The sequence below is a fragment of the Trichoderma ghanense genome (assembly GCF_004382785.1).
Source record: "Trichoderma ghanense strain CCMA-1212 chromosome Unknown scaffold_6, whole genome shotgun sequence".
Taxonomy (NCBI): domain Eukaryota; kingdom Fungi; phylum Ascomycota; class Sordariomycetes; order Hypocreales; family Hypocreaceae; genus Trichoderma; species Trichoderma ghanense.
In genome coordinates, this window is record NW_027395669.1 from 632,729 (window position 1) to 660,455 (window position 27,727).

A 27,727-nucleotide genomic window follows, 5' to 3' on the forward strand; every position below is an offset into this window, starting at 1 on the left:
GCTTCTTTCTTTCTTGTCCACTTTTTTCGAGGTGTTCAAAAGGGGGGTATATCTGGCGTTTGGTGGTTAACGTGGAATGGTTCAATTTTACTCTTGTGTTTCTCAGGGACAGAGGAGGTGTGAGGTGAATATTGCATGGCATGGCAGTGGGCATGACGGATGCGTCGTTCTTTGTTCGATGAAGCGAGGACTTTTTTTTTTTTTTTTTTTTTTTTTTTTTTTTTGGGGGGGGGGGGGCATGTAGATGAGACGATTTGAAGAAACGGACAGCCTTCCAGCGTCAAGAAGTTAATATTTGAAAGCTGTTCCAGCGGATCAAGGAAAGCGACCTTCGTTCCTTGGGCGTGCTCCGAGGGTGATTTTGAAACAAAGATGATCTGAATACTACCGAGGTATATAACGCAACGGATTCCTGGACAACGGCATGAAACTCCCATGTGTTCATCGACTCCTTTGCTTCTTATGCAACTATCTAGTTAGATAAACACAGATCATGATAAAACATTCATGAATCATAACATCATCAATCATATCCCCTCGTCAAATGTGGTATCATAAAAGCTTCCAACCCTCCCATGTACACATTCGCATATCAAAACTATGCCAACAAGGCCTTCAGAATCAAAGATCAAATAGACAAAGGCGCAAGAGGATCGTTTTGTGACATCCTTTTCAATCCCCGCTCGGCGTCATCTTCGTTTTAATGTCCAGGATAAACTTTTCCAACCAATCCAGCAACCACTTAGGATTATTGCAGTATCTCGTGGCCCTTGCCCTTGGGCTCGGCTGTCTTCAAGAGGTCCCGGAGACGCCCCTCCGCAACGCCCTTCTGGTGCTGATGATGATGGTGATGGGCGGAGGAGGTGGACGACGGCCTCCAGGGCATCCATCCGTTGATCATGGAGAGAATGCCACTGCCTGCACTGTCTGTCTTGGTGTGCGTAATGGCCCCCTTTGCCACCGAGAGACCGACTTGCTTCGGCGGGAGTGGTGTCTCTTTGATGAGGAGGGCGGGCGGTTCTTCGCGGGGCCCACCTGGCGCTGTGCGTATCTCAAGCTGACTCGTCGATTCTTGCGGCCGCGCCGGTTCACTGACGAGACCTGTAGCCGATGTGCGCGGAGAGTCAATGGTTGAGGCGTTGTGCCTCGTAGAGGCGTCAATGAGAGCAAGTGAAGTCGATGACTTCTTCGGCGCGGCGTCCTCCTGGTAAGTGTCACGGCGTTCATCGAGAGTGCCGCTCGAAGAACTGCTGGCCGAGGAATGACCCGAGCCCTTTTGCGCCGCCCGCCCGCGAACCTCTTCGGCGATCTCGGAGGCAGTCTTCTTCCTGCCAGGCTGTTCTTCATCTGAAGATCGACTGGACGATATGATGGTCTCTAGCGTGCCCACGGCTCTGCTGTTCCTTCGGGCCATGCGTCTCCGCCGTCGAGCTGATGCCCCTACGCTGTATTCATCATCTGCGGAGACTACCTGCAGGGTTGGACCTTGAGTGTCGTTCTGGGCAGAGGCATTGAAGAAAGAGGTCCCGGATCCATGGGGAGTGTAGTGGACCTCGTATTGGTTGCTCAGCGAGTACCTGGACCTGGCACAAATCTCGGCAATCCGGTCCAGGTCGGCATTGATATCACCAGCAATGCCGCCGCCCTGTGCCTCAAGGTTGGCCATGAAGCTCTTGAAGCTGAAGGCTTCCACCGGGGGCAGGCGGGCCTCGTCCTCGGCGCGCCCGTTGAGGGGCTTCTTTCCAAAGGACAACACCATGTTGCCCAGCATGCCGTGCTCTCCGGACACGAGCCTGGAAGGGACGCCGGCGACCGCTTCGGCAAAGCGGCTAACCTGGGACCCGGAGCCGGCACCAATACCGGAGACAGACGATCCGTGAACGACGGGACCACGGGACGAGCTGGACGGCCTGCTCGAGGGCACCGGCGGATAATAGCTCCGGACAATGACAGGCTCCGAGTATGTGCTGCTCTGGGCGCCGGTCGACTTGGCGTAGCGATGGCTCGGGAAGTTGTTGTTGAGCTCCCGGAGGGCGGTGGTGCGGTACTCTACCGTCGAATCATCGACCGGGATCGGCTTGCCTTCAGCAGTGGAGGGCACGAGGCTGGTCGGAGACGGATTGGGCTGGATGGAACGCCTGAGGGGGGAGGGGAGGGAATTGACACCACGATGCTCAATGCTGGTCGATGACGACCGGGGCGACGGAGCAGACGATGATTGAGCTTGAGCTTGAGGCTGAGCTACCAATTGAGGTTCGGACTGGTGTTGGGGTTGGGATTGAGGCTGAGACCGAGGTTCAGATCGAGCCTCAAGATGGCCAGACGACGGCTGAGGGCCAGAGGTGGGCAGAGACATGATGGATAGAGAGAAGCGTGTTGGGTGGTTAAATACAATATATGTAAGGCAAGGCAAGGCAGAGCAGGCAGGCAGGACAGGTTGGGAGAGGGATTGGGGTGTTGGGTATCGGCGACGATCGGTCCAGGGTCTCAGCAAGACATCGGGCGCGGCAACATGCAAGCTGTGCAGCTCCGAGGCCTCAAGGCACTGCCGCAGACAGACGGTCGTATCGATGCGGACAAGGTCCCCTGTCTGGGCTCGACAGGACAGGATGGGGGAAGAGGGAGGAGAGAGCAGGATGCGTGTACTGTAGGGTGTGCCTCGCTAGTGACAGAGTGGCACGACAGGAGGCAGATAGCTGGCGACGGTAGCGTTGGCGGAGTCTCACACGGGTATGTATGTATGTATGCTCGTACGTCTGTGTATGTAGGTATGTATGTATGTATGTATGTACTAGCGAGAGCGGGCAGAGCGCGGGTGATAATAGGGCAGACCGGCAGCGAGATGCAGATGTACGCGTGCGCGAGGGCGCTGGAAATAGCAGGCAAAGTGGCAAGCAGTAGGCTGAAGCAGGAGGTGGTGGTGGTGGTGTGGTGATGATGATGATGCCTAGGTGATGTTGCCTTGACGCTGCTCGTGATGCTGTCGTGGCAAAGCAGCAGCTGCAGCTCGACGAAAGAAACAAAGGGAGAGAAAAAATTGACAGAAGAAACACAGAGACAGTCCTGCAGAGCGTCGCTTCAGAGGAAAGAGAACCGAGAATATCTTTTCAAGGCTGTGGTGGTGTAGTCGTAGTTAGAGCAGACCAGACCAGATGGGTAAAGGTGCAAGTTGCAGTAGTCAGCAGAATGAGGGGGCCAAAAGAGACAAACTTCAACCAGAGAAGCAACGAGGCGACGCAAGGCCAGGCAATGAGAATCACCTCGCAAATGGGCGTGAGCGGAGCAAAAGACAAATGGAGTTAAGGAAAGATGAGAACCTCAGAAAAACAAAATAAAAAAAGAAAGCAAATGCAATGCACAAGCTGCACAAGCGCCATGCGAAGCTGCACGACTGTCGTGGCCGCTGTTCAACGGGCTTCTGCCTTCCGGGGCCGGCCGTTTCGAAGCGTTCGAGCCCGTGGCAAAAAGCTTTGGATGAATGAATGATTGCGTGAATACGTACATTTGATTGATGACTCTGCTGTGATTTGACAGGCCGGTTCTCCGGCCTTCATCCCTGCCGCAGCTGTTTGCTGGCGTGTGCGCCGTCTATTGGCCGGGTCGAGGCATCTCGACGTGTTCGCCGACAGAAGCGGAAAGGCGAGAAAGCAGGACAGTGACAGAAGCCTGTGAGAAGCGTGTGGGTGACGATTGGTGTGGACAGCGGCAGAGGGATGCACGGCGTCGAGCACCGTGGAGGCCAATCACGGCGCTGCGAAATGATGCTCATCGCCAACTTGCTTAAGGTACCTCGTTCCCTTACTGTACAGATGCTTGGTGAAGAAGCGTGCAGATGCGAATACTGCCTGATTGCAAGTGCTGAGGAAATATCGCCTGGCTGCAGCCAATTGGCCATAAAGGACATGATGCAAATTGAGCAATCATCACACTGGACGGTCTGCTAGTCCAACAGACTTTCCCACTGCAATCCTGTTTTGGCCTTCCGTCATGCTCTCTCTTTGATCAATTTCCTGAATCTCGTTTTCCTTTTCACCAACGTACTGGTACCCAAGGTATGAAGCACCTCTCTTCCAGAGGCCTCTCTCTCCCCAGAAACTCGCTTGTCAGAGCTTGGGGCGATATCATGCGGGAGCGCGGGGCAGCTTGACGCCAATTCGCTCCGCTTCTGTCGTCGACGCACGTTGACTCGACCGCCTGTGTTCGCTGATAAATGCATGATTCGCAACGTGTTTCAGGCCACTGCATCTTGCAGTCCATCGCGGGCGTCCGATTGGTGTGAAGCGATGCCTTGCTCGCCGTCAATATCGAGCCTGCGGACAAGACATTCCGTGCAGAGCAATGTGGAGGTGGTCGGTGATGTCACTCATGTCTTCACATTTACCATATCAATGCTGCAATCACTGCACAAACCGTCTCAACGTTGGCTTTTGGGGGTTTCTATCACTTTTGGTCAGCTCTTTTCCATTCAATTGAGCACCGTTTCAATTCAACTCGTTTCAGTACTTGACTGACTACACAATGAACCGTATACACCAAAAAAATCCGACGCCGTGATCCCCTCGGCCTCAATCTCTTCTCTTCCCATCATCTAAGTGATATATATACCTAGGTAATGCTAACGCAGCCCATTAGGCATACCCTTGGTTACCATGTCCCTGGGCACCATAGCCCTGGGTTCCGTATCCTTGGTTCCCATAGGCTTGGCTATCGTACGCTGGGCCACCGACAGGCTCAACCGGCGCAACAGGCGGTGCCATCGTTCCGTAGCCTGGCCGTGGACCTTGCCCACCCGTTTGCACCTTGTCAGAGTAGATGCCAGGAGCACGGCGCGGAGGATAGTGACCCTCGCGGGCCTGCTGTCGCCTGTCATAATAGACATATTCGATGTAAAACGCATGTATATGCCCCGGAAAGTATCCCAGAATCGTTAGGCATATGTTGATGAAGACGTCTAGAGCATCTCAGCATGTCGACTTTCTGCGGTTCGTCCCCGGCATCGGGGAACATAGTAGAGAGAGAAGAAAAGATACATACCCATTCCACATCCTGCCACACAGGCTACGCCGAGCGGAGGGACTGAGCAACGTGGACTGTTAGTATGCGCCGGCCGGAAAAGTAGTTGGTATGGTCTTGTCATCTCGACATACAGAAGATGGTGAGAATGACGAGCAGTACGACTGCACAAGCACCCATGATGGCGGTAGGTAATAGGCTGTTGCTGCAAGTAAAGTATAGAGCTGTAACGATTGATCTGCGGAGTCGCAAGAAGTCGCGGGAGTCGCAGGAGTTGAGCAAGATATTGGAGTGCAGCTATCGATTGTAAAGCCCAGAATCAAGTCAACGAGACTATCCGCCAGAATAGCAGGGTGAAAAGGACCGAGACAAGTGCCTTTTCTATTGCAAGGCTGGCATGTCATGGCGGCGTAGAGTTTTAGCCTCTTGTATTGCGTAACGTGATTGCGCGCAGCAGGAAACCTGAGGTCACGCCGATAGTACTGAGTTCACGCAATCAAGCACCATCACATCACATTGATCAAACCACGCAAACCACCATCAACCGCCGCGTCGAGGCAGTCGCGGCCCGCGATGCGCCAACAATGACGCACAGCCAGAGCCGAGGACAGCAGCGCATGACGTAGGGCACGTGAATGACATTCCGGCCCGTGTTTAGGAAGGCGTCCAGGGAGGCGTTTAGGAAGGCGCTTCGCTTGGTGTAGTGGCTCAAACTCAATTGATTGTGCTTTCCTCATTTCGAGCTCATCAAGTGGTGAAGCTCCCTCAGTTGGGAAAGCTGTACCGAGTTTCCCGCCCTTGCTTCCGCTTCCATGTTCCAGTGGAGTTTCAAACCTGCAGAACAGGTGAAAGAGGGGACGCCACATCTTCTCCCCCACGCGCTGAAGACAAGACCGTCGAACCGTCCACGAAAGATTCGACTATCCTCTACACTGTGCAAAGCCAAGCCGAAGTGGCCTAGGAGCAGACTATTACCATCCTATCGGTCTATAGATAGTAGGTGAGGTGAGATGCACGAATATCCACGATTCAGGCACGAGGCTACAATGTCTCATCTCCATGAGGCCTGACGGACAAACTTTGGTGACTCAAGGTAGAACTCCATTGGTACCCAGCCCTTATTTCCTGGTTTAATCGCGATGTGCTGACCTTTATCAGTCCTTTTGACAGCCTCCGCATGGACATCTGAGCGAGACGGATTTGCGCCGGCGAGTCTCTGTCTACCGGCAACTCAACGCGCCCTCCAATGGAATCAAGCCGCGACCCGGTTTCCGGATGCTACCGTGATGAAGAGCCACATCATTTCTGACTGGTCTCCTGGCAGATGCGTGAACAATGATATGCGGGGAGCGGAGGTGAAACACTGCTGGACAGGTCTCACCTGGGAATCAGAATCAGAGTTGTAGGCAACCCCTGCGGCATGCATCGAGGCGAAGAAGAAAAGGTCGGCATCTAATCAATCTCACCGACGCAACTTTGGTAAGTCTGGAAAATCAACAGCATGCACAGCAAACTACTTACTACAAAGGTGCGAGGCGCATGGCAGTTTGCGCGAGACTGAAGGAAGCAAATACTATGTTGTTACGGAGTCTTCTCCAACGACCCAAGAAGGCATCCTTTCTGATATTGTTCTAGAAACAGGTCCGGGCCGGGATTTGCAGACCAATCAGATGAGCGCCCAGCTACCGACCGGACACCAGCACAGCACAGGCTTCGTGGTTTGCCTAAATCCGTGAGGAAATGCCAAGAGACGAAACCCGCCAGGTGGCCCAAGACAAACTTCAGACGCGTCTTCTAGGAGCCTTGCTGCCTCCGAGTTGCGAAGCAACAGTCACGCTAATTCAAGGGCACTGTGTCCAAACAACACTAGCATATGCTTTTTGTCCTGACCGTCATCACGCCGCCCGAGTCGGTTTGTTACCGCCGCTGAGCTGTCCGAGTTGCCATGTCTTATCCGTTTATCCGCAACTCAAATCGGATCATTTCCCACTCTTCACACAAGCTACATGGCTCCTCTGTCAAGTCGGTAAGGCGATTCTCCTTTTTTCTTTTTTTTTTTTTTTTTTTTTCTTTTTTCTTTTCTTTTGGGTGGAAACATCGACACGAAGAAGTCACCTGCCCACTGCCCTCACTCAACTTTGCCTCAGGACGTCTCGCAGAGCGGGTATTCCCGACATACCGATAACCATGCGGGAGCAGATGCCTTTTAGTGTACCGACTAAAACAGGCCGTGTCTAGGACGGGGTCGTCTTCTGGAACCAGGCACCACCTCGCAGGAAAAGGGACAAGAAAAGAAGAAAAGAGTATCATGCTGCAGCGGAATCGTGACCTGCATTGCCTGAATGAAGTTCGACTTTCTCACAGCACTGTATGCTTTCGTTCAGTAAGAGAACCCTGGACAATGGAAGCACCAATTCTAGCAGGTACGTGATCTTAGGTATATCACTGAAGCCTACCGAAGACGGAAGAAAGAAGCGGCCCTCTGGAAAACAGGCCTGAATTGCAGGAGACTTGTCATTTTGCTGCCAACAGAAGCTCTCGTCACCACCTGATTCAGCATGATGCGGCTAGGAGTCGCACACTGTGCTGAAGTCCGCGCACAAAGGACCAAGACGCAGCCCCAGCGGGACGATGCAGCCAATCTCAACGTTTACGCGGGCTGGATATCCTTCGTGCACAGCAACTGTCCCTGGGCCACAGACAACGGAGACTTGCCAGAGAGTGCACGATGAAGACCAATTCCATCTTGCCGCACGGCACCGGCGACTTGGTTCAACGTCCATGGACTGTGATAATATGTGGAATTCGTCTCCTGTCATGCCAGCTCGCCCTCGGTAGTCACCTTATATGTGCTCATGTGCACGTCAGCAAAAGACGCCAGTTGCTGCCGACTGATCAATTTGGAAAGTTTACAGGCCTGTGGGCTTGTCGCTTTGTTATCCTCGGCCTGGCTGTGGTTTGTGGTGTGAAAACCTGTGCTAGTAGGACGACAAGAAGCACGGCACATCGTGCTATTCCGATCCGCTTGCGGCGGTGTGGGAGAGCTCCTATTCCCAGAACTACCGAGGGCCAAGATTCTTCTTCTGCTCTGCTGCTGTTGCCGATGGCTGCGGAGATGGTGGCCGTCAGCTGGCCATGCTGATCACTGACGAGACGACGAGAGCCGTACATATGCGGACCGCGTTGTCAAAGGGGCCCAACGCCAGGTGGCGACTGCTGGAATCTCCGTCTTCAGCAGCGGATTCTGCACTCGGCTTCTGCCTCTGCAATGAAGACAAGGACACGCAATTGGCAGCTCTGAGGCAGTTTTTGTATGTGGCAACAACTGCTCCTTGCCTGAGGGCGAGATTCGCCTATCGAGCAAAGGGGTCGTATTGCGTATAACCTAATATAGATCTGGGGAACTTGGCCAAGGCTCCATGCACATACATGACCTGGTGCTTCGTACCCAGGACTTGGTACGGGGCTTCGTGCTTCGACAGCCGAAGCATCGAACATGAAGTTACGGTGTACAGGCACAGTATGGACTCGTATGAGCTCGTGCCGGCATCTAGAGTGTCTAGAGTGCCAAGACCAAGACCGCGGTGGAATGACTGCTCCTTAGGACGGCAGACTACATTCTTGAAGCTCCCCGCAGTAGATGGTATCTCCTGGACACAGCGAGGTGCTTGTGAGTCCTTGATGCTGGTTATCCAAGCCCTTGACAGCAACGCTGTGGCACACATGCCTTCAGCAGCATACATACTTACATGTATGTATGCTGGTAAGCACCACCGACTCCAGGCTTGCTGATGAATGTCTCCCAGCGTCGCCGTCTCCGACTTGCCGGATGCCCCCCTTCTGTGACCCCATTGGATGGGACACTGCCGGCCAGCCCTCGATACTTTCAGCGGGCTCGACTAGCAGCACAGGGTTGCGACACGTCCAACGCCTGAGCGGGCCAGCTGGGAGCATCTGCAGCGCGCCGACGGCCGCTGAGAGGCCGGGCACGTAGATGGACAGGCCATCGTGGAGTTCTATACTGTACCACCGCTCCACAGCGCCCTGAAAAAGCCCCGTCTCTCGTCCTGTGCCGTCCTGCGAGCAGCGCAGCGCAGTGCTGTGCCGTGCTGTACGACCCGGCCAGGGCACTCTCGAGAATGGCCGGGCCCTGGGGCCACTGCTACTATAGTACCTTGGGTACTATAGGTACCGCTAGTGCGGTCGAGCACACACTGTGGCCGCGGTGGAGGGCCAGGTACCTGAGCTAACTTAGTAACTGCGCTGCAGTGGACGACCAGAGAAAACTGCTGGACCACCAATTTCCCGCTCCGTCTCTTCCATTCTCAAACCTCCCATTCTCTCTTTTTGAGTCCCTCACCATCTAGCCCTCAAGAGCTCGACTTTGTTGTCAACGGTGTGTTGCGCATTCCGGCAGCGCGCCGCCAATCTTTTCCTCCGCCAGCGGGTCTTTCATTGTGTGCTCACCTTCATCCCTCTCTTCTTCGAATCCTTCACCTCTCCGGCCCGCCGACCCGAGCTCGAAGCTTCCATTTTTTCCCGGCTCTTGTTTATCTGGGAACCGCCTCCTGAAGCCTCGTCGCAGACGGCCAAAACAAACCGCCCGATTCCCGCCTGCACTTGATCAGCCGGCTGGGAGGGCAGAGTGACGCTTCACGCAGTGCACGCCTCTCGCGTACAACAACGACCAACCCAACCCATTGCAAGCGATCCGGCCATCGTTGCAGCGTTGACGCCCTTGCCCGCATCTCGCAAACATCACTTGGCCCGAGCCGGCAAACCCGCCGCCATCATGTCTTCGCAGCAAGTGCCCCAGCTCAACATCGACCGCTACGTCGTGATCCACGTTGCGACCACCTGTGATGAACACGGTGTCTACGTTACCAAGGACTCCGCCGAGGTCATTGAGCTCGGATGGATTCTCCTTGACGCCAACACTCTCGAAGAGGTCAGACTCCTCCTCCCACCAAGACCCCTGCGCCACTACTTGGCCACACATGGTTTCTCGGTCGAACCATCGCTGACCTGACGGCATCACAATAGATCACCCACGAGAGTGTCCTCGTCAAGCCTGTCAACACTCCCATCACCCCGCTGTGCAGTAAGTTTTTCAGTGTTGTGGATCTCAATTTTTTTTTCGGTCTCGTCTGTCGCTACTTGCCCCTTTTGCCTCGCACTTCGTGATGCGGGCACAGAATTGGCGTTTTCAAAATTTCTAAGCATGCGGCGTATTGTCGGAAACTGGGGCTGACTGTGGATTGCTTTTCCCTCTGCTCGCAGCGAGTCTGACGACTCTGACGTGGGAACATGTCCGAAACGCTGGTACCTTTAGGGATGCCATCACCCGCTTCGACACGTTTGCTACCGAGTATCTGACTTCGAAAAACCTCGACTTCGTCTTCGTCACCCTTGACGCCTGGGACCTCCGAGTTCAGCTCCCGCGCGAAGCCCGCGACAAGGCCGTCGTGCTGCCTCCCTATCTGCAGCACTCCCGCACCTTCGACCTGCGAACTGAATATCAACGATGGCAACAACACCATCCCGAGTCTCTGCCCTTTGGGCCCTCGATGCTCTCCAACATCTGCGCGGCTCTCGAGGTGGAGCCGGTGCAGTCGAGTGCGCCCATCAAGCACAACTTGCCTTTCCATCTGCAGGCTCTGGCTCCCGCCTCTCCCCGTCGCGCCATGGAGGAGGCCATCACCTTGGCCCGCGTTCTGCGTGGTCTGATCCGCAAGTCTCAACCCCCGCAAGATCACCCTGATGTCTTGACTAGGCCAATGGATGCCAGGGCAGATGTCCGAGCGTTCCTTTCTGAGAGGAGCAAGGTTTTGCACATGTCTGGTTTGCCCCATGATACTACTCAGTCCGAGCTTGAGAGCTGGTTCACCCAGTTTGGTGGCCGTCCCATTGCTTTCTGGACTCTTCGGACTCCCGAGCAGCACAAGCCCACTGGCACCGGCTTTGCCGTGTTCTCTTCTCACGAGGAAGTGAGTCCATCAATATGCCCTAACTTCTTATCTTCCCTTACTCTCCCCATCCCCCCTTTCTCTGAGTCACACTAGAAGAATTTTTTTCCCCAGCCCCTTCTTGCTATTGATTATGTATGTCGTGCCTTGGAACCTACCATAACTAACTGCCCTAGGCTGCTGAGAGCTTGTGCATGAATGGCCGTGCCCTGAACGAGAAAGCTATTGAGGTTTCCCCTTCTTCTAGCCGAGTCCTGGATCGCGCTCAGGATATCTTGACCCCCTTCCCGCCGAGCAAGAATCGCCCCCGACCTGGTGACTGGACTTGCCCCTCTTGTGGCTTCTCCAATTTCCAGCGCCGCACGGCTTGCTTCCGTTGCTCGTTCCCTGCCGTTGGAAGTGGAGGTCCGGGAGAGATGGGAGGCCCTGGCGGCTACGGATACGGATACGGACCCCCAGCCATGATGCCCCCTCCTCACCACGGCGGTCATCACGGTCCCATGGGTCATGGTGGACGCATGGGCGGTGGTGGCGTTGTGCCTTTCCGTGCCGGTGACTGGAAGTGCGGAAACGAAGTATGCGGATACCACAACTTTGCAAAGAACGTCTGCTGTCTCCGCTGTGGTGCCAGCCGCGCTGGTGCTGCCGTCGTCGCGGACTCCGGTTACCCCTCTCCCATGGATAACGGCTCTCAGTACGGCATGAACCAGGGTTCGATGGCCGGTACCCCGGGCCCTGGCCCCTTTGCTTCTGGAGGAGCCTTCGGATCAGGCAGCGGCTACGGCCAGCATTTCGGCGGCCCCCCTAGCCACTTTCTCCCTTCGGGACTGGGCGGCGGCGCCGGCGGCTACCCGGGTTCCTTGAACTCTCAGGGTTTTGCTTCCGGTCCAGTCGCGCATTCTGCCGGCCCATTCGACAGCAGAGCTGCCGAGGCGGCTTTCCAGTCTGCGACTAACGGCCCTGTTTCTGGTGGACCAGGCAACAACTTCTACAACAACAACAGCGGCAACCCCGGCAACAACGAAAACGACCCCTTTGCGTTTCTGAGCAGCGGCATTGGTGGCCTCACCGTCAGCGGCGACGCCCGCCAGAACGGCGCTGGTGCCACTCCCAACAAGTCGCCCGCTTAAATGTGCTCTTTGCCGGGGCAATGGGGCCCCAAGCCCCTGCGGCAGACGCCGTGTATAGATGATGATTGTTTACTCAACTGGTTACAATGTACCCCTTTCGGTATATCTTTTCGTTCCCCACTCGACGATCTTTGGAATGATGAACATAGAGCATTTGACCTCGGCAAATACCTTCCGGACCTGGCTTGCTTGCTATTTCAAGGGAAAGGGGCTGGTGTGCATTTGGTTTGATTTTGGGGGATCTAGGACGGAGTGTCGGATATGTTTTAGGGGGCTGTGAATCGTTTCGAAGGCTGGAAGACAAAAGTGAAAAGCACCACGGCTATTCTGGGTCAACGAGTCTTTGTGGTACAAGCTTTGCTGAGGGAAAAAAAAATGGTTCTCTTTCGCGCTCAAGGGGGGGCAAACATGGTTCTTGGCAAGGGAAATAAGGTTGTGTGGACTCGATTATCGGTCGGACGTGGCATTCTTTTTTTGCTGGAATCCTTTGTCCCGGTGCTGGTGCATAGCGAAAGGGAGTAGGGTATATCTTGGCCTTGTTTGACTCAATTATCCAGTTTGCCGGTGTCGGATGGTTCACTCAGAATAACCTAGGGGGTCTTTGATTTTTGTTGTCATATTTTTCCTTGTCAAATCTGATTTCATGTCTCGTTACCGTCTTCCTTTTCTTCTTTCTCATTTCTCTCTTGTTTGATTTTTGTTTCCAACCTATCGAGTCAATCCTTTCTCTGACATAGGACATTCTTTCTCTTACACACTGTACCTTACTTTCCGTTCACTCGTTTGTATCATTCACTCGTCTCTGCGCGCTTGGGAGAGAAAGGTGTCAAGGTAGTTTGAGCATTTCCTGGAGCGGGGAGCGCGGCGACAAGGGGTGGGGGGCGGGCTTGGCGGGAGTTGGGCTGAATCTTTATTTGAGGTAAAAGCACAAAAAGTTGTTTTAGGGCATGTCGAATGGCAGCCTCTATCTCATCGAATGCTGCAAAGCTGGTGAGAGAGGCGGAGGAGGGAGAAAGGAGAAAGGTCGGGGAACTGAGGATGGAAGGGATTGCGTTCAACTGGAAAGGGGGTAAACGGGTGGTGTCGGTGGTTGGTTACGGTTGAAGTTTTGCTAAATGCGAAGAATGTCTGACTGTTTTCTCTTTTCATCTTTCTTGCTTTTTCTCCCTTTTCTTTGCGTTCTGTGGATGTCTGACGTGGACATGGGGTAAAAGTAGAGTGAGATATGGGACAGGACGGGATGGGATGGGGCGTGGTGGGAGGGATATGTATCTTGATACTCTGTGTTGATATTTCTTAATCTCCTAATCTCCTAATCTTATCAACTACTTCTTCGTATCGTTGTTTGTCTGATGGTCAGGGTCTACCAATGTGTGAGCCGAGGACGATTTAAATACTTATTGTGTGAATAGGTCCTTCCATATGCTTTCCCTTGAACATTTTTGGGTTACACGAGTTCGAAGCAGTTAGCAGATAAGATGTACGAGAACCGAAAAGCGCAGTGTTTTCTTCAGCTACGTATATATAGATGGAGCATGTGTCTGCGTTGATTTACCTATATATCGCGTACCGAACTTCTGCCAACTCGATATAAACTCAAGGCTTGCGAGCAGTAAATCGTACCGAATCCTTGCCCTTGCCTTGACGCGTCCTCGCGTGGATTCTACTCATACAATCAACTCCAATAAACTCTCCCTAAAGAAAAGAGCACACAAGGAAAACCTTGAGCAATGTATGTCTTTCAAAGCTCATCATCATACTCCTCTTCGCCCTGCACATCCTCCATCTCCAAATCCTCAAGGTCATGAGCCATGAATGGGCCCTGCGCGTACCCTTGCGGCGGCGGCCTGAGCTGGTACGGCTGCTGCTGCTGCTGCGTGTCGATGTCCATCATTTGACCTGTGGTGCTTGGCTGGGAGGCGAAGCTGGGTCGGTAGGTGGGATCGTCGGGGGGTTGGTAGTTGAGGAGGGGGCAGTAGAATTGGAGGAGGAGGTTGTCGATTTGGGCGGCAGTGTTGTTGATTGTCTCTTCGTCGAAGAGGTCTGTGTCGTCGATGAGGTTTGGGTGGTGGGGGTTGTTGACGGGGAGGGGCTGGGTTAAGGGGTTGGGCTGGTTGGTAGGGTATGTTTGGTTGATGGGGTAGGTTTGGTTGATGAGGTTTGGCTGATTCATGGGGTTTGGCTGGTTTATGAGGCCGTATTGGCTGATGGGGTTGGTCTGGATGATGAAGTTGGTCTGGGAGGAGGAGGTGGTGGTATTGGCGGAGGTAATGGCGGCGAGCAAGAGTTCATCGTCTTCAGGGTCGCCGACGAGGGTTTCTTCGTCGTCGTCGTCGAATTGTTCCTCGCCTTCATACTCTTCTCCATCTTCATACTCTTCTCCATCTTCATACTCTTCTCCAGCCCCATACTCTTCTCCAGCCCCATACTCTCCTTCAATTTCGTACTCAACACCATCCTCGTATTCTTCTCCGTCTTCGTACTCAACCCCATCCTCATACTCTACTCCATTCTGATCATCATCCTCTTCCTCATCTTCAGCATCGACGACAACTTCTTCATACTCTCCTCCTTCCTCACTGCCAGACTCTTCTTCCTCATCACCATCTTCTTCATCCTCGTCTTCTTCTTCACTCTCATCCTCTTCGTCTTGTTCGTCTTCTTCAATTTCCTCTCCTTGCACCTCAGCTTGTTGCACTGCTTGTTCTTCCTCTACTTCAAAGTCTCCAGCATCATCATCTCCATCATGTCCCTCTTCGTCTCCCGCTTGCGACATGGTCCTCTCCATCCACTGTCGCCGCCGCCCCTGGATCCGCGCCACGGCCATAATCTCTTCCAAAAGCCGCGTGCTAGTAATCACAGGCTCATCTTCATCCTCGTCCCGGGCAGCCTGAGCACGCGCCTTCTCCTCCTCTCCGATATCCGCCATCATGTGGCCACCCAAGAAGGTCTGGTTGACAAAGCTGACCCAGCCCTGGGCATCGCCGGCCTCAGGAACAGTCGACTCGCGGTCCTTGAGCTGCTCAGGCACGATGTAGCCGCGGCGGATCTCGTCGTCGAGGTCCGACGCTTCGTCATTGTCGGAGTCTGAAGATCCGTCTAGGCTGCCGGCATCGTCGTCGTCGTCCAGGGTGCTGCTCCAGGCTTGGGCGCGCAGCCGGTCGTCTTCTTCGTCAGAGAGAATGTCCTGTTGTTGCTCGGGCTTGAGCTCGTTCCAGCGCTTCTTCAGGGCGTGCTTCGGCTTCCAGTGCTCGGTCGTGTCGACGTTGGCAAGGACCTCGGCTTCGTTCTCGATGTGCATCTCTTCCACGGAGGGCACAATGTTCTCGCCCGTCTGCCAGTCGAAATATCCCCAGATGACCATGTGGTTCAGGTGATCATCCAGATTGAGGCCTCGCCGCACCGCCTCCACGGGGATCAGCTCGTCAGGACGAGAGAGATGGGTGCCGCCTGCTCCCCAGCCTTCTCTGTGATACTGGCCGATGTCCTCAATGGGGATGCCCTGGACTTCGTGCAGCGAGTGCTCGACCCAGTATGTGCCCTCGGTGAAGAAGGGCATGTCGTAGCGCAGCTTGAGCTCGACGATGTCGGAGAGCTTGTAGAACTTCTTGCGCGTGATGAGCTGCCAGAGCTTGTAGAGCCCCTTTTGGCCCATCATCAGCTGCACCAGATCGAGGGAGCAGGGGCCGTAGACAGGGTCGTTGAACATCAGTGAGAGCTTGACGAGGAACATCTGAATGTTGTACAGATCGACGTCCCTGAAGAGATTCCTCATCTCCAGCATCGCCTGCCTCTGCTTGGTGGTCGACACGTCCATGAGGAGCCACAGCCGCAGCAGCGAGTGATGCATCGTCTTGGGCATCCGGTGGCCGCAGCGTGCCATGATGGCGAGAATGTCCCTGCAGCACTTGTCGCGGCCCAGCACGAGCTGCAGATACTTGAGGCCGGGCACCTTGCGCACCTTGCTGTCCTTGTTGGGCGACGTCGTCTGGCCCTCCTTCAGCGCCGACCAGGTTCGCTTGAGCGGATCGTCGATGAGGTGCTTTGCGTAGAGCTGGAAGTGGAAAATGCGGCCGGCTTCGGGGGCCCTGTACTCGATCCAGGAGCGGACACTGGAGAACAGATAGGTGTTGACGGTATTGTAGAAGTGACGGCTGGCAAGGCAGAGGTTCACGATGTCCTTGCCATCGAGCTGCTTGCCTAGCTCAACAGCGAGCTCGACGTTCAGGGCGATGCAGGTGAGGATGTCTTTGCCTTCATACGAGATGCCTTCCTTTTCACTCGAGTCCTCATACGGGTCGACACCGCCAAAGAACTCGTCGATGACAAGGTCATCGAACTTGAACTTCTTCTTCTTCATGCCGCCGTCTTCGACATCTTGGATCCCCATGAGCTTCATGCCCCTGAGCAAGCCCATGTCGTCGCCGATCCAGTTCATCCGCATGCTGCCTTCCATGCCCGAGTCCATCTGGGCGAAGAGCTCCTCCATCACGTCGACGTCGATTCCCATGCCCTCGAGCATGTAATTGCGGACGCTCTGAACCCAGGGATCATCCTTGGCCTCTTCGAGCTCTTCCTCAAGGGCTCGTCGCCTGACGGCCTCGACAATTTGGATGTAGTCGAGGGGGTTGCGTTGCGGGCGGTTGCTCGGTCCGGCATCTTGGTTGTTGGTTTCCATTGTGCGCTTCGATTGTGAACGATTTGCGGGAGGGGGCAGTGATAGTTGTGTTTGTGGCCTCGACAGGGCTTCTTCCAAGTATTTGGGGGGTTGAGAGATGTAGATTGCAGAGGAGGGTTGCAAAAGTGATGTGCCAGAGAGTGGAGGAGAAGGAAAGAGAGACGAAGAAAGATGAAGAGAGATGAGGTTAGCGGTGTGTAGGGAGGAGGGAGTGAATGCTCCTGAGGTGGGCAATCCGCTCTCTTGCGTCGATCAACCAATGGAACTGCTTAGAAGCATCAAGGGAACAATAGAGGTGAACAACAGCTCCTGGTGAAATCAAGGTGAAGTGAGAAGAGCTGTCGTCCAATGAGGAAGAGTAGAGAAGCCGGCAGACCAAAATATCCTCCCCGGCGGCTGCCAGCTGGGTGGCACCCACGCATCTCTGCAACGACCTTGGAAGATGGCATCTCCTGATTATCTCGCCGATTGAATCTGTATTTCCTGTACAAGTGCATAAGCCTGTCTCCTAAGACAAAAAGATCTGCTACCATCAACTACCTAGAATCCTGGAGGGAACGTCGACTCCCGACCCTCAAACCACTAGCTCCAATTAAAAGCCGGTTCTTTCACGTCCAATATTACCTCGTGCTCAAAAAGCTCCTCCTCACCATTCTCGAGCTCAGAGTCAGAGCCATCACCCTCAACACCCTCACCCTCATATTTGTCAACCTCATATTCATCCTCATAACCCTCACCCTCACCCTCATCTTCATCCTCATCTTCATCCTCATCCTCATCCTCAACCCCCTGGCTCTCATCTTTCAAAATCAGGCTTTCAACGCTTGGGGGATCTTCTCTGGGGTTCGTCCTCTTTTCCTCACCATTCGCAGCCTCGGCTTTGACACCAAGAGATCTCATCTGCCTGACCCATTTCGCGCGAAGTTGTGCCATTTCATGCCAGAACCTTTCTTCGCCTTCATCCTATGAAGATCGACTCTTCTCCCAGAACTTCCACCTCATCTATCGGTCAAGCTCATCGACCGGCAAGTCGCCATCATCCTTGCCAACAATGGACTCTGCGACTTTCCAGATCTGTAGCAGGTTGTCTTCGGCGGCGCTGGCAACCAGCCAAGGCTCGTTGGGATTCCAGCTGAAGTCGGCCAGATGGTTCGTGTGGCCGCCGTGCATAAACAGCCTGCAATATTAGGTAGTTGGTTAGCTTTGTACAGACAAGGCACATGGGACTAATCGAGAAGCACTGTCATATCGAGTGCAAGAGTAACAGGGGCATGTCGGCAACTTACAGCTCAGGCGGACCATCATCCTGGTCGTCGGGCAACTGCTCTTCGCCAACGCGGGACAGGTCCCAAAAGATGATTCTCCGGTCATAGCTGCCGCTTCCCAAGATGCCCGCTTCGGTGGGATGCCAGGAAAGGGATGTTACCGCGTCATTGTGGCCCTCGAGGGTGTGCACTTTGTCCTTGACGTTTCGCAGATCCCAGATGCCAATCGTCTTGTCGGCGGAGGCTGTGGCAACGAGAACCTCAAACTTGGGATTGAAGGCCAGCGCATTGATGGCATCCAAGTGGCCACGCTTTGCAACAAGAGCGGCCTTGTTGGTCTCGGCAGATCGCAGATCAACGATTTGCAGAGTCTGGTCGTCTGATACAGAGCCAATGAAGTTCTTGGAGATGGGATGGTATTGGACATCGTTGACGATCTGGGTGTGGTGTGTGTATCTGCGAGCAGGTCGCAGTATCCGCGAGTCTGCTTCCAGAGTCTTCAGGTCCCTATATCACGTACGAGGTTAGCAGCGGTGTCTCCGATGGTCAACAGATATAACGTACCAGAGACACATGGTCTTGTCTTCGCTACCCGAAACGAGGCAGCCTTCCTCATGGGGATTCCAGTTGAGGCCAAAACCCTCCGCCTTGTGGCCGATCAGCTCAATCTGCGCATTCACTTTGCCCAGCGTTGCTGGCTGCAGAGGATGCTTCGTCCGGTCAAAGATGAGGATCTTGCCATCAACGCAAAGAGTAGCAATGATGTTCGGGTTTTGAGGCTGGTAGCGAGCCTTGTTGACTTCGCCGGGGTGCTCGATTCTTTGCACGATGTCGCACTTGAGAGCAGCAACATCGCCTGCCTTTCCATAGCCTCCAATCTCGCCTCGTTCCTCGTCGTAATGGTCGGGATTGGGCGCCACGGCTTTGGGTATCTGGACGTCGGCGATCTGAAGAAAGTTGGCACTATCATCAGAAGTATGGGTTCCGAGCAGGAGGCGGTGCATGCGGTAGTTTTTGCCCTCTGGTTCCTTGACGTCGGGGAACCACTGAACCGTGAGAGTGGGCCAAGTCAAGGCGGTACTGGAGCAGATGGGTTAGAGCAACAGTTAAATCCATAAGCATGAACAGCCATTGCTCGGTCGACTTACCCAAGGATCATGTCATAGAGGAACGGACTGTTCTTCTTCCATGTCTTGTACTCTGGATCAAAAGTCAGCTCAGAAAGGCTCCGCAGTGTGAGGCTTAGTCTCGATGGGAACTGGACGCCTACCCTCGTTGATGAGGCGTTCCTCCAGGTCGTCTTCCTCATCGTGCACCATTTCGACTGCAGACATCTGTCAGTATCCATTGTGGCACAATGTGCGACAGGAGCTTTCGCGGCAACTAACCATCCGGAGGGTCGAGCTCAGAACCTTGAGGCGCCATGATGGATCGATCAAAGGTGATTGAGCGAAAGAGAGTGAGATGGAATTCTCGCTAATGATTGATATTAAGATAACAGAAGAAACCGGGCGTGCTTCTGCTTCGACGACAGAAGCTCCCGAGGTGCAGAAGAAGGGCGAGCAATAGAGGGGGAGAAGAAATGCCTGATGTTCGCTGAGAAAAGAAGCTTGAAAAGAGGTGACCTTACCTAAAAGTTGCTGCTAACGGGTCGCGTCGCGCGTTAAGTGACGAGGCGGCTGCTCGGGGGCGTGTCCTTAGTAAGGCTGGGATCCCAGAGCCTGAGCCTCGCCTGCCACCCCCCTCCCCGCTGTACCTCCTCAAGTGCCTCCTCAGGCACGCACAGCCAAAGTACCGGCAGGCAGCTCGCCTTAGTAGAGTCATTCCATGCGATCGCAACCGGTGCAATTTTCGCCTCTGCACCACCTCGCCATAACACTCTCCTCCGCTCCAACTTGGATTGTTTGGAGGCGCCCTTGTCGGATTCAGATTTGCTACAGGCCTCTTGACGGAGTTCTGGGGCATTCTTCCTTTGGGTCTTGCAGGCGTTTCCTCTGTTCGTGTCTCTTGAACCGCGGCGGTTGAATCTTGCCAGCTTTGCGACTGCTGGGCTGCTATCTTCGTGCAGTCGGGTGTCTGCGGCTTCAAGCTCCTCCTTGTTCGACATTTGACCCTTGTACATACAATTGGCGCAGACTTGACCGGCAGCCGGCATCATGGGGTTCGTCTCGCGGCTGCCAGAGCCCCTCGTTACCAGTGCTGATACGACTGTTGTGTAGTGTGCCCAAGTTCTTCAGATGGCTCTCGGAGCGCTATCCCGCGATCTCGCAAGTGATTGCGGAGAATCGGATTCCCGAATTCGATTGTCTCTATGTAAGATGGTCTCTTGCGTGTCCTTTGGTCACTGCAGCGTGCTAATCGTCCCTTTGTTAGCTCGACATGAACGGCATCATCCACAACTGCACACATAAAGATGCGGGCGAAGATGCCACCTTTCGACTCAGCGAAGAAGAAATGTTCATCCGCATATTCAACTACATCGAACACTTGTTCGGAAAGATCAAGCCTAAGAAGCTTTTCTTCATGGCAATTGATGGCGTCGCCCCTCGTGCCAAGATGAACCAGCAGCGTGCTAGACGATTTCGGACGGCTTTGGATGCTGAAAAGGCTCGCGAAAAGGCGATCCGGGAAGGAATAGAGCTTCCAAAAGAGGAGCCGTTTGACAGCAACTGCATTACGCCAGGTTCGTCCCACTCCCTGTGCAGCCGCTCCAGCTTTCAGTACTAACCGTCCATGATTCCCATTTCTATAGGCACCGAGTTCATGGCCAAGCTGTCCCAGCAACTCCGATACTTCGTGAACAAGAAGATCTCAGAAGACACCGACTGGCAAGGATGCGACATCGTCCTATCCGGACATGAAGTTCCCGGAGAAGGAGAGCACAAGATCATGGAGTATATTCGAAATGCGAAAGCGCAGCCAGATTACGACCCAAACGTACGACACTGTCTGTACGGTCTCGATGCCGATCTCATCATGTTGGGACTCCTCAGCCATGATCCTCACTTCTGTCTTCTGCGTGAAGAAGTTACCTTCGGACGAGCGTCCAAGACGAAGTCAAAGGAGCTGGAACACCAGAACTTCTACTTGCTCCATCTTTGCATTGTGAGGGAATACCTGGAAATGGAATTCCAGGAGCTTCAGGAGGAAGGTGTTCTGTCTTTTCCCTTCGATCTCGAGAGAGTTATTGATGACTTCATCTTGATGGCGTTTTTTGTTGGAAACGACTTCTTGCCAAACCTTCCCGGCCTACACATCAACGAGGGCGCTTTGGCCAACATGTTCAGAATATACAAGTCTGTGCTGCCACAGTGTGACGGCTACATCAACGAGAATGGTGTTATCAACATGCCTCGTCTGCAACGCCTGCTCGACGAACTCAGCAAGACTGAGCTAAGTCAGTTCGAATACGAAGTTTCCGACCAGAAGTGGTTTGCATCCAAGCAGATGGAGAAGACGCTCGAAGAGAGGAACGGAACCAAGCCACGGTCTCATAAGAACAACCAGCTCATCATTACGTCATCTCAAAGGGATCTGTGGAAGCAGAAGATTCGTCCCTTTATCTCAAATAGGTCTGATCAACCACTCGATTTGGGTCCAGACCTCAAGGCAGAGGACCGAAAGTTCGTACAGGATCTTGCCGAGTCAATGCGTTTACAATGGTACACCGAGGAGGATGAGGAGGGTAACCGTCGCCTGAAGATTGCATTCCCACCCAAGAAAGGAACCAGCGATGACGAGGATGACGATGAGGAAGGCAACCTCGCTGCCTACCGTGTCATGAAATCCTACGATAAGGCAACTGTTGTCGACGTCACTCCTGAAGATGCCCAGAAGCATTATGATGAGCTGTACCAGCAGAAATACCAAGGTTGGAAGACCAAGTATTACCTGCAAAAATTCGAGGAGTGGCCTCAAGACAAGTATGAAGAGGAGCAGAAGAAACTCTGCGAGAATTATGTGCAGGGACTACAGTGGGTGCTCTACTACTACTACAGGGGCATTGCGTCGTGGCCGTGGTTTTACAAATATCACTACGCACCACTCCCGTCGGGTAAGCGCCGTGGCATTGGCTCATTTGCTCTCTAGAGTTTTCTTTAACTGACGATATGTTTTCAACGATAGATGTTACCAAGGGCGTTGGTGCGGACCTCAACTTCAAAAAGGGCCAACCTTTCAAGCCCTACGAACAGCTCATGGGTGTTTTACCAGACCGAAGCAAGAAGATCGTGCCATCGGTCTATCACGATCTCATGACCAATCCTAATTCTCCCATCGTTGATTTCTACCCGAGGGATTTTGAATTAGACATGAACGGTAAAAAGATGGAATGGGAAGCAGTGGTGAAGATTCCCTTCATTGACGAAACACGCCTTCTCACCGCTATGGCTCCCAAGAACGAGCTTCTAAGCGACGACGAAAAGGCACGAAATGGCTTTGGAGTTCCCCTCAAGTTCACATACTCCCCGGAAGTCAATTTTACCTACCCTTCCCCCCTCCCTGGCATCTTCCCCGATATCCAGTATTGCCGCTGCATTGAGAATATTTTCGACTTGCCCAGCATGGAGGGGCTCGAATACGTCTCGGGGCTGACAAACGGGGCTCTGGTCAATATCAAGGCTCTTGCCGGCTTCCCAACCATGCACACGCTACCGTACTCGGCGCAGCTGGTGGAGGGAGCCGGAGTCAATGTTTTCCAGCAAGACAGCAAAAATCCAAGCATCATCGTCACCCTCACCGAGACCGAGCAGCGGACAAAGGTTGAAACTTGGAAAGCCAAGATGGGACAGCGTTGCTTTGTGGGCTATCCTTTCCTTCAAGAAGCTAAAGTCGTCAAGGTGCAAGACGAACTTTTTACCTATGAGCTTGCTGAGAACGAACAAGACATCGTCACGAGAGACCACAGCAACAGAGAGGCTTCCGACTACGCAAGAGAGGCCGAGTTCCTGGAACACTGGCATGCCAAGCGTCTAGGCATCACAATTGGTCAGGTTGAATGTCTAGTCCATGTTCACATGCTCAAAGGCCTCATCAAGACGGAAGATGGCGCTTTGATCAAGGAATATGCCGAAAACCCGAGCTTGCGCAAAGTCTACGCGTCGCAGACCATCGTGGAGCAAGTGTTCAACGAGGATGAGCGCTTCATCGAGAGGGCGGCCCTTCCGATCGAGGAAGAGTTCCCAGCCGGTACAAACGCTTTCTTCCTGGGTGAATTCGCCTATGGCCGCCCATTGGGAGTGACGGGGCATGTCAATGGAAAAGCAGAAATTGTTGTCTCCATCCCGAAGAACAAAGAACCAGACGTCACCAAGCAGATGATTTTCCAAGCGGAGCGCAGCAACCCATACACGCCCTCATTCGCGATTGCCAAGAAGCTAGGCATCCACCCCCTTATCCTCAGCAAGATCACCTCGTCCTTCCAGGTCATTAGCAGTGCCGGCTTGAAGCTCAATTTGGGTCTCAACTTGAAATTCGAGGGTCGAAAGCTCAAGGTGCTCGGATACTCGCGCAAATCGGAGACGGGATGGGAGTTTTCCATCCAGGCAGTCAAGCTTATCGCCGATTACATGGTAGCTTTCCCCGACTTCTTCGCGGCCATCCAGAAGGAGCCACAACGGAGCGAGATCTACGAAGTCGACCTGTGGAAGGACCCAAGTGTCGCCTCTCAGAGGATCAAAGACATAGTGGCATGGTTGAAGAAGCAAGAGACGAGCAAGTTTGAGCGAGTTCCGCTCGACGCAGAGCAGCTAGACTCAGACGTCGTCATGGCCTTGGCTAAAATCGGGGAGCAGCTGCATCAGGCGACCTTGGAGTTCACTCCCAAGACGCTCAGCGGTGTGCCCCGTACGGCTCTGTTGAAACCGTCAGACGCGGAGATGGTCCTGGGCAACCAGACCTTCAAGCTAGGAGATCGAGTCACATTTGTCGCCGCCGCTGGCAAGGTTCCGCTTGCGACTCGGGGAACGGTGGTTGGAATATCCCGTACGGCGACTGCTGTTCTGCTGGATGTCGTCTGGGACGTTCCTTTCATGAGCGGCACGACCCTTGGCGACAGAGCCCCCATGTTCCGCGGGCAGACGGTCTCATCATCTACTGTGCTGAACACCACGAACTGGCAGGTTGTCTCCGCGTCATCCAAGTCGCGACAGAGACGCGCTGCTCCAGCGACTTCATCCTTTGGGTCCTACGGCTCAGTCGGCGTCACGCAGTACAAGGATGCTCCGGCCCCTCCTCCCTTGCGCGGCGGATGGCGGGGAGTTGCTACTGGCGACTCAGCGCCAAATGGCCGCGGGCGGAACAGCCCTAACCGCGGCGCAGCGCGCGGAGGCAAACCAAATCTCCTGCATAGCACTATGGTCTATCGGCCAGGCCCGCAGGGAGGAAACTCAGGCGGCGGCGATGTAAACCAGGCTCAGAATATCAATCAGGCGAATGGAAGAGGAGGCGGCAGCGGCAGAGGCCAAGGGCGTGGCCGTGGCAACGGCAACGGCAATGGCGGCGGCAGGGGTTCCTTTGCTCCCCAAGCTGGGTCTGGGCGAGGCCAGCCGACAAGCTATAACAGCGTCCCGCCTCCTGCCAACCTTGATGCGCCGCGAGGTGGACGTGGAGGCCGCGGCAGGGGAGGAAGAGGACGTGGCGCAGGCAATCCCCATCGTGGCCGCGACGGGGCGGTGGCTCATCAAGCATGAGGAGACATACGCCTAACACACTGTGTCCATTCTGAAGACTGAAGGAATAAGATGCTGAACTTTTTGGGAGTGCTGTAGGACTCATGGATGCACTTTACGATAGCATGGCCTGTCCTCATCATGCAATGAAGAGGCATCTAGTACCTGGTATGTATGATGCTATAACAATATATAGCTAGCTTCGATTTAGCTGCAAAAGCACGCAGATATCTCATGTCAATCAACATCACATGCGTTCTTCAAGGACCCTAAAGTAACAAAAGTTTTACGTCATTTTTTCTCTTCTTTTTTGCACTGGCTTATGCTCATAATCAAAAGGGGACATCAGGGTTTCTTGCTCTTGGTCTTGCTCTTCGCGCCAGCCTTGTCCTTGGCGTCTTTGGCCTTGCTGTCCTTGGACTTGAGGGCGGGTAGCGTGAAGTAATCGCTGACACCGCCGCTCATGGCCTGCCACACACCAAAGGGCTTGTCCATGTTCCAGGTCAAAAGGCCGACCCATGGCTGGACGTTGTAATGCAGTCTCAGGGTGACGTCGGGCGTCTCGGCGATCTTGCCGCTGGGGTGGGTGATTTGGTACTTTGGCTTCTGGTTCTTGAGCTTGAGCAGTCCTCTGCAAGCTATTAGTATACATTATCACTTATACCATACAATATCGCTAGTGGTCGAGGGTGTATTTTTCGTGTACGGACGTACCGTTCAGGCGCAATGCTCTTCCCCTCGGCGCTCTTCTTCAGCTTCTTCATCGCGATGGGGCCAAGGTTCTGGAGGTGGTCGGCGCTGGGGTTGGTGATAATGCTATCCCAGATGACGGCGGAGTTGTTGGCGTTGTCGGGCCCGGTCCAGTCTGCGGTTACGTATACGAAGAGCTGCTTGGTGTTCCATGTGAAGAGCGAGGAGAGGTCGGCTTCGAGGGAGAAGCGGATGATGGCGTATTCTTCCTTCTTGGGGGAGTAGTAGTGCGGTCTGCCCTTGACGCTGTTTTGGGGTTGGCGAAGATGTGTCAGTGAAGTTTTGGGGGGGGGATTCAGCAGAAGAAGGGCTGGTGTAGGACGTTTACACTTGGACGTTGTCTGTCTTTATGATGCCGCTGGGGGTGCGAGGAGCGCCGAGGTCTGTGGCGGCGATGAATGCGCCGAGGACGAAGGCGACTGTTGTGAAGAAGCCGAAGACATTCTGGAGGCGGGTGAAGGAGCTGTGCATGGTGGGCAACGGTCCAGATCGCTGGCAGGACGCAGCGATGGAGTTGGCCTGTGTTGTCAATTACAAGGAGGATGTAAGAGGGTGAGGCTGTCGGGTCACAGCATGTGGTTCTGCTAACAAGACCCTGGCCTGCCTACCTAAGGTACAGCGGTAGCTTAACAGGACACGTCGCTGGGGACGGTAGCTGGAAGCTGTCAGCCTTGCAGATGGGCCGGCCTGCTCATTGGTTGATGATGGAAGGCTGCGGGGAAGCGATTGGCGGGTGCATATACACGAGCCCGAGGTCACTTGTACTGTCCTTACCTACCTAAGGTACCTATCGATGGCTGCGCTACGATCGCTGGGCGAATGATCCAACTGCTAGGTACGACTGAATGACCAGCCCGCCTTTCCCTCCATTTCTCGGCATCACTGCAGAGAGCGATGCTTCGGCCTGGGCGGAGAGACGCTCGACGCGATCTTTAATATCCCGTGGTGGCCTCCCAGTTGTCTCCCTCCGAGAATACCGTACCTGTCAGGTACCTTAGGTACAGTATGCGCGACCAGTTCTCCGCCTCTTCTGTGATGTTGCATGGCACGAGTACTTTGTTTCTCCGTGCCAGCCTCCCCCTCCCTTCCAAGTTCTTCTCCTTTCACCAACCCAGTATTACTAGTATATATATATGTATATATATATATATATATATATATATATATACATATATATACATGATGTTTTTCTTCATAGCGATCTTTGGGACGCAAATGGTTGGAATCGCTCTGATGCGATAAATGTCCAGCAACAGCAGCACTTGCCCCTTACTCGGAGAGGCACCGATAGAGCTTTTGCTTGAGTGAACGATGCGACACTCATCGACAACACCATGGCTCCCAGCGACGATGATCAGCCGCCCAGCGTGACGAGAGGCGCGATGGGCGACGCGGCAAATCCCGAGGCAAGTGAATGGAGTCGAAGAGGAGAGAGAAGACGAGAAATCAGGAGAGGCCAAAGGAGAGGAGCAAAAGTCGCCTGTTGAAGCGGTCACCACCTCCTACCGAGCATTCACCGATCCGCCTAACCTTGATGGCAACTGAGGCTGTCGTTGCTCTCTCCCCGGCTTTCTTGTCCTGTCGTTCATCCGGTCAAATTACCTTAGCCTCCCTGATGAGCGGAACAAGGCGCGTGGGCCCTGACGCGCTGTGACGCAGTGGCCAAAGCCCGCTAACCCGCGCCAGCTCAGCGCACAGCCTGGCGCTATGGCCGCTGTGGCCGCTGCGAGTTTCTGCCTGCCTGCCCTGCTGGCCACGGGCCGGATTTGCCATCCAAATTTCGCGGACCCCTCCGCTAATGCCTGGAATCTTGGCAGACCCAACCGCCGTCGCCGCCGTCGCCAAAGCTTCACGCTCATGTGCAGCCAAAGCCTGTAGCTGCCGTGGCCCCAAAGTAAGTCATATCGCCTCTCCGGGCCCTTCTCTTGCTTCTCTTTTGTCATCTTGCCTTTTCGCACTCGTGCTGATCTCGTTGGCCTCAGGTCGTCCGAATTGGCGCCAAGCGTCGCTAGCCGAAGTCCTATCGACGCTGTTGAAAAATTCCTGGACCGTCACGCGGACGAGGGCAGTGAAGGGAAACAACCTCCAGACAACACCAAGCCGACAAGATCACGGTTGGAGTATGTGAACTCGCTCTGGCGCTCGCTCAATGGCCGCCGCTCTTCCTTCGTTCCGCTTGGGTTCCCCTGCTGACTCCGTGCAGCCCGTTTGCTCGCTATCTCTCCGATGCACACTCGTTTCCGGATTATGTGTAGGG

General features: G+C 54.1%; 8 protein-coding genes across 8 annotated transcripts; 2 read left to right on the forward strand and 6 right to left on the reverse strand.

Moving 5' to 3' along the window:
• Window positions 1-748: 748 nt before the first annotated feature.
• CCMA1212_005827 (uncharacterized protein) lies at window positions 749-2,356 on the reverse strand (the record flags this gene model as incomplete). Its single annotated transcript, XM_073703072.1, has 1 exon — window positions 749-2,356. The coding sequence occupies one exon, from the start codon at window positions 2,354-2,356 to the stop codon at window positions 749-751; it is 1,608 nt and encodes a 535-aa protein (XP_073558298.1).
• Window positions 2,357-4,628: 2,272 nt separating this feature from the next.
• On the reverse strand, window positions 4,629-5,193 carry CCMA1212_005828 (Plasma membrane proteolipid 3; the record flags this gene model as incomplete). Its single annotated transcript, XM_073703073.1, has 3 exons — window positions 4,629-4,951; window positions 5,035-5,076; window positions 5,148-5,193. 3 exons carry the CDS (start codon window positions 5,191-5,193, stop codon window positions 4,629-4,631), a joined length of 411 nt encoding a protein of 136 aa, XP_073558163.1.
• A 4,180-nt stretch (window positions 5,194-9,373) lies between these two features.
• CCMA1212_005829 (uncharacterized protein) lies at window positions 9,374-12,109 on the forward strand (the record flags this gene model as incomplete). The annotated part of the gene is made up of 5 exons (XM_073703074.1): window positions 9,374-9,409; window positions 9,642-9,961; window positions 10,057-10,114; window positions 10,294-11,000; window positions 11,156-12,109. Coding segments are annotated over 5 exons (2,073 nt in total), but the record flags the coding sequence as incomplete, so codon positions are not given.
• A 1,741-nt stretch (window positions 12,110-13,850) lies between these two features.
• On the reverse strand, window positions 13,851-16,787 carry CCMA1212_005830 (uncharacterized protein; the record flags this gene model as incomplete). The annotated part of the gene is made up of 1 exon (XM_073703075.1): window positions 13,851-16,787. One exon carries the CDS (start codon window positions 16,785-16,787, stop codon window positions 13,851-13,853), a length of 2,937 nt encoding a protein of 978 aa, XP_073558545.1.
• A 582-nt stretch (window positions 16,788-17,369) lies between these two features.
• CCMA1212_005831 (uncharacterized protein) lies at window positions 17,370-17,720 on the reverse strand (the record flags this gene model as incomplete). The annotated part of the gene is made up of 1 exon (XM_073703076.1): window positions 17,370-17,720. One exon carries the CDS (start codon window positions 17,718-17,720, stop codon window positions 17,370-17,372), a length of 351 nt encoding a protein of 116 aa, XP_073558546.1.
• Window positions 17,721-17,789: 69 nt separating this feature from the next.
• Window positions 17,790-19,477, reverse strand: CCMA1212_005832 (Histone acetyltransferase type B subunit 2; the record flags this gene model as incomplete). Its single annotated transcript, XM_073703077.1, has 6 exons — window positions 17,790-17,964; window positions 18,074-18,559; window positions 18,617-19,132; window positions 19,201-19,252; window positions 19,323-19,376; window positions 19,441-19,477. The coding sequence occupies 6 exons, from the start codon at window positions 19,475-19,477 to the stop codon at window positions 17,790-17,792; spliced, it is 1,320 nt and encodes a 439-aa protein (XP_073558347.1).
• A 731-nt stretch (window positions 19,478-20,208) lies between these two features.
• Window positions 20,209-24,741, forward strand: CCMA1212_005833 (5'-3' exoribonuclease 1; the record flags this gene model as incomplete). The annotated part of the gene is made up of 5 exons (XM_073703078.1): window positions 20,209-20,213; window positions 20,272-20,365; window positions 20,426-20,735; window positions 20,805-22,106; window positions 22,178-24,741. 5 exons carry the CDS (start codon window positions 20,209-20,211, stop codon window positions 24,739-24,741), a joined length of 4,275 nt encoding a protein of 1,424 aa, XP_073558348.1.
• Window positions 24,742-25,065: 324 nt separating this feature from the next.
• Window positions 25,066-25,941, reverse strand: CCMA1212_005834 (Signal peptidase complex subunit SPC3; the record flags this gene model as incomplete). Its single annotated transcript, XM_073703079.1, has 3 exons — window positions 25,066-25,351; window positions 25,435-25,716; window positions 25,799-25,941. The coding sequence occupies 3 exons, from the start codon at window positions 25,939-25,941 to the stop codon at window positions 25,066-25,068; spliced, it is 711 nt and encodes a 236-aa protein (XP_073558549.1).
• Window positions 25,942-27,727: the final 1,786 nt, after the last annotated feature.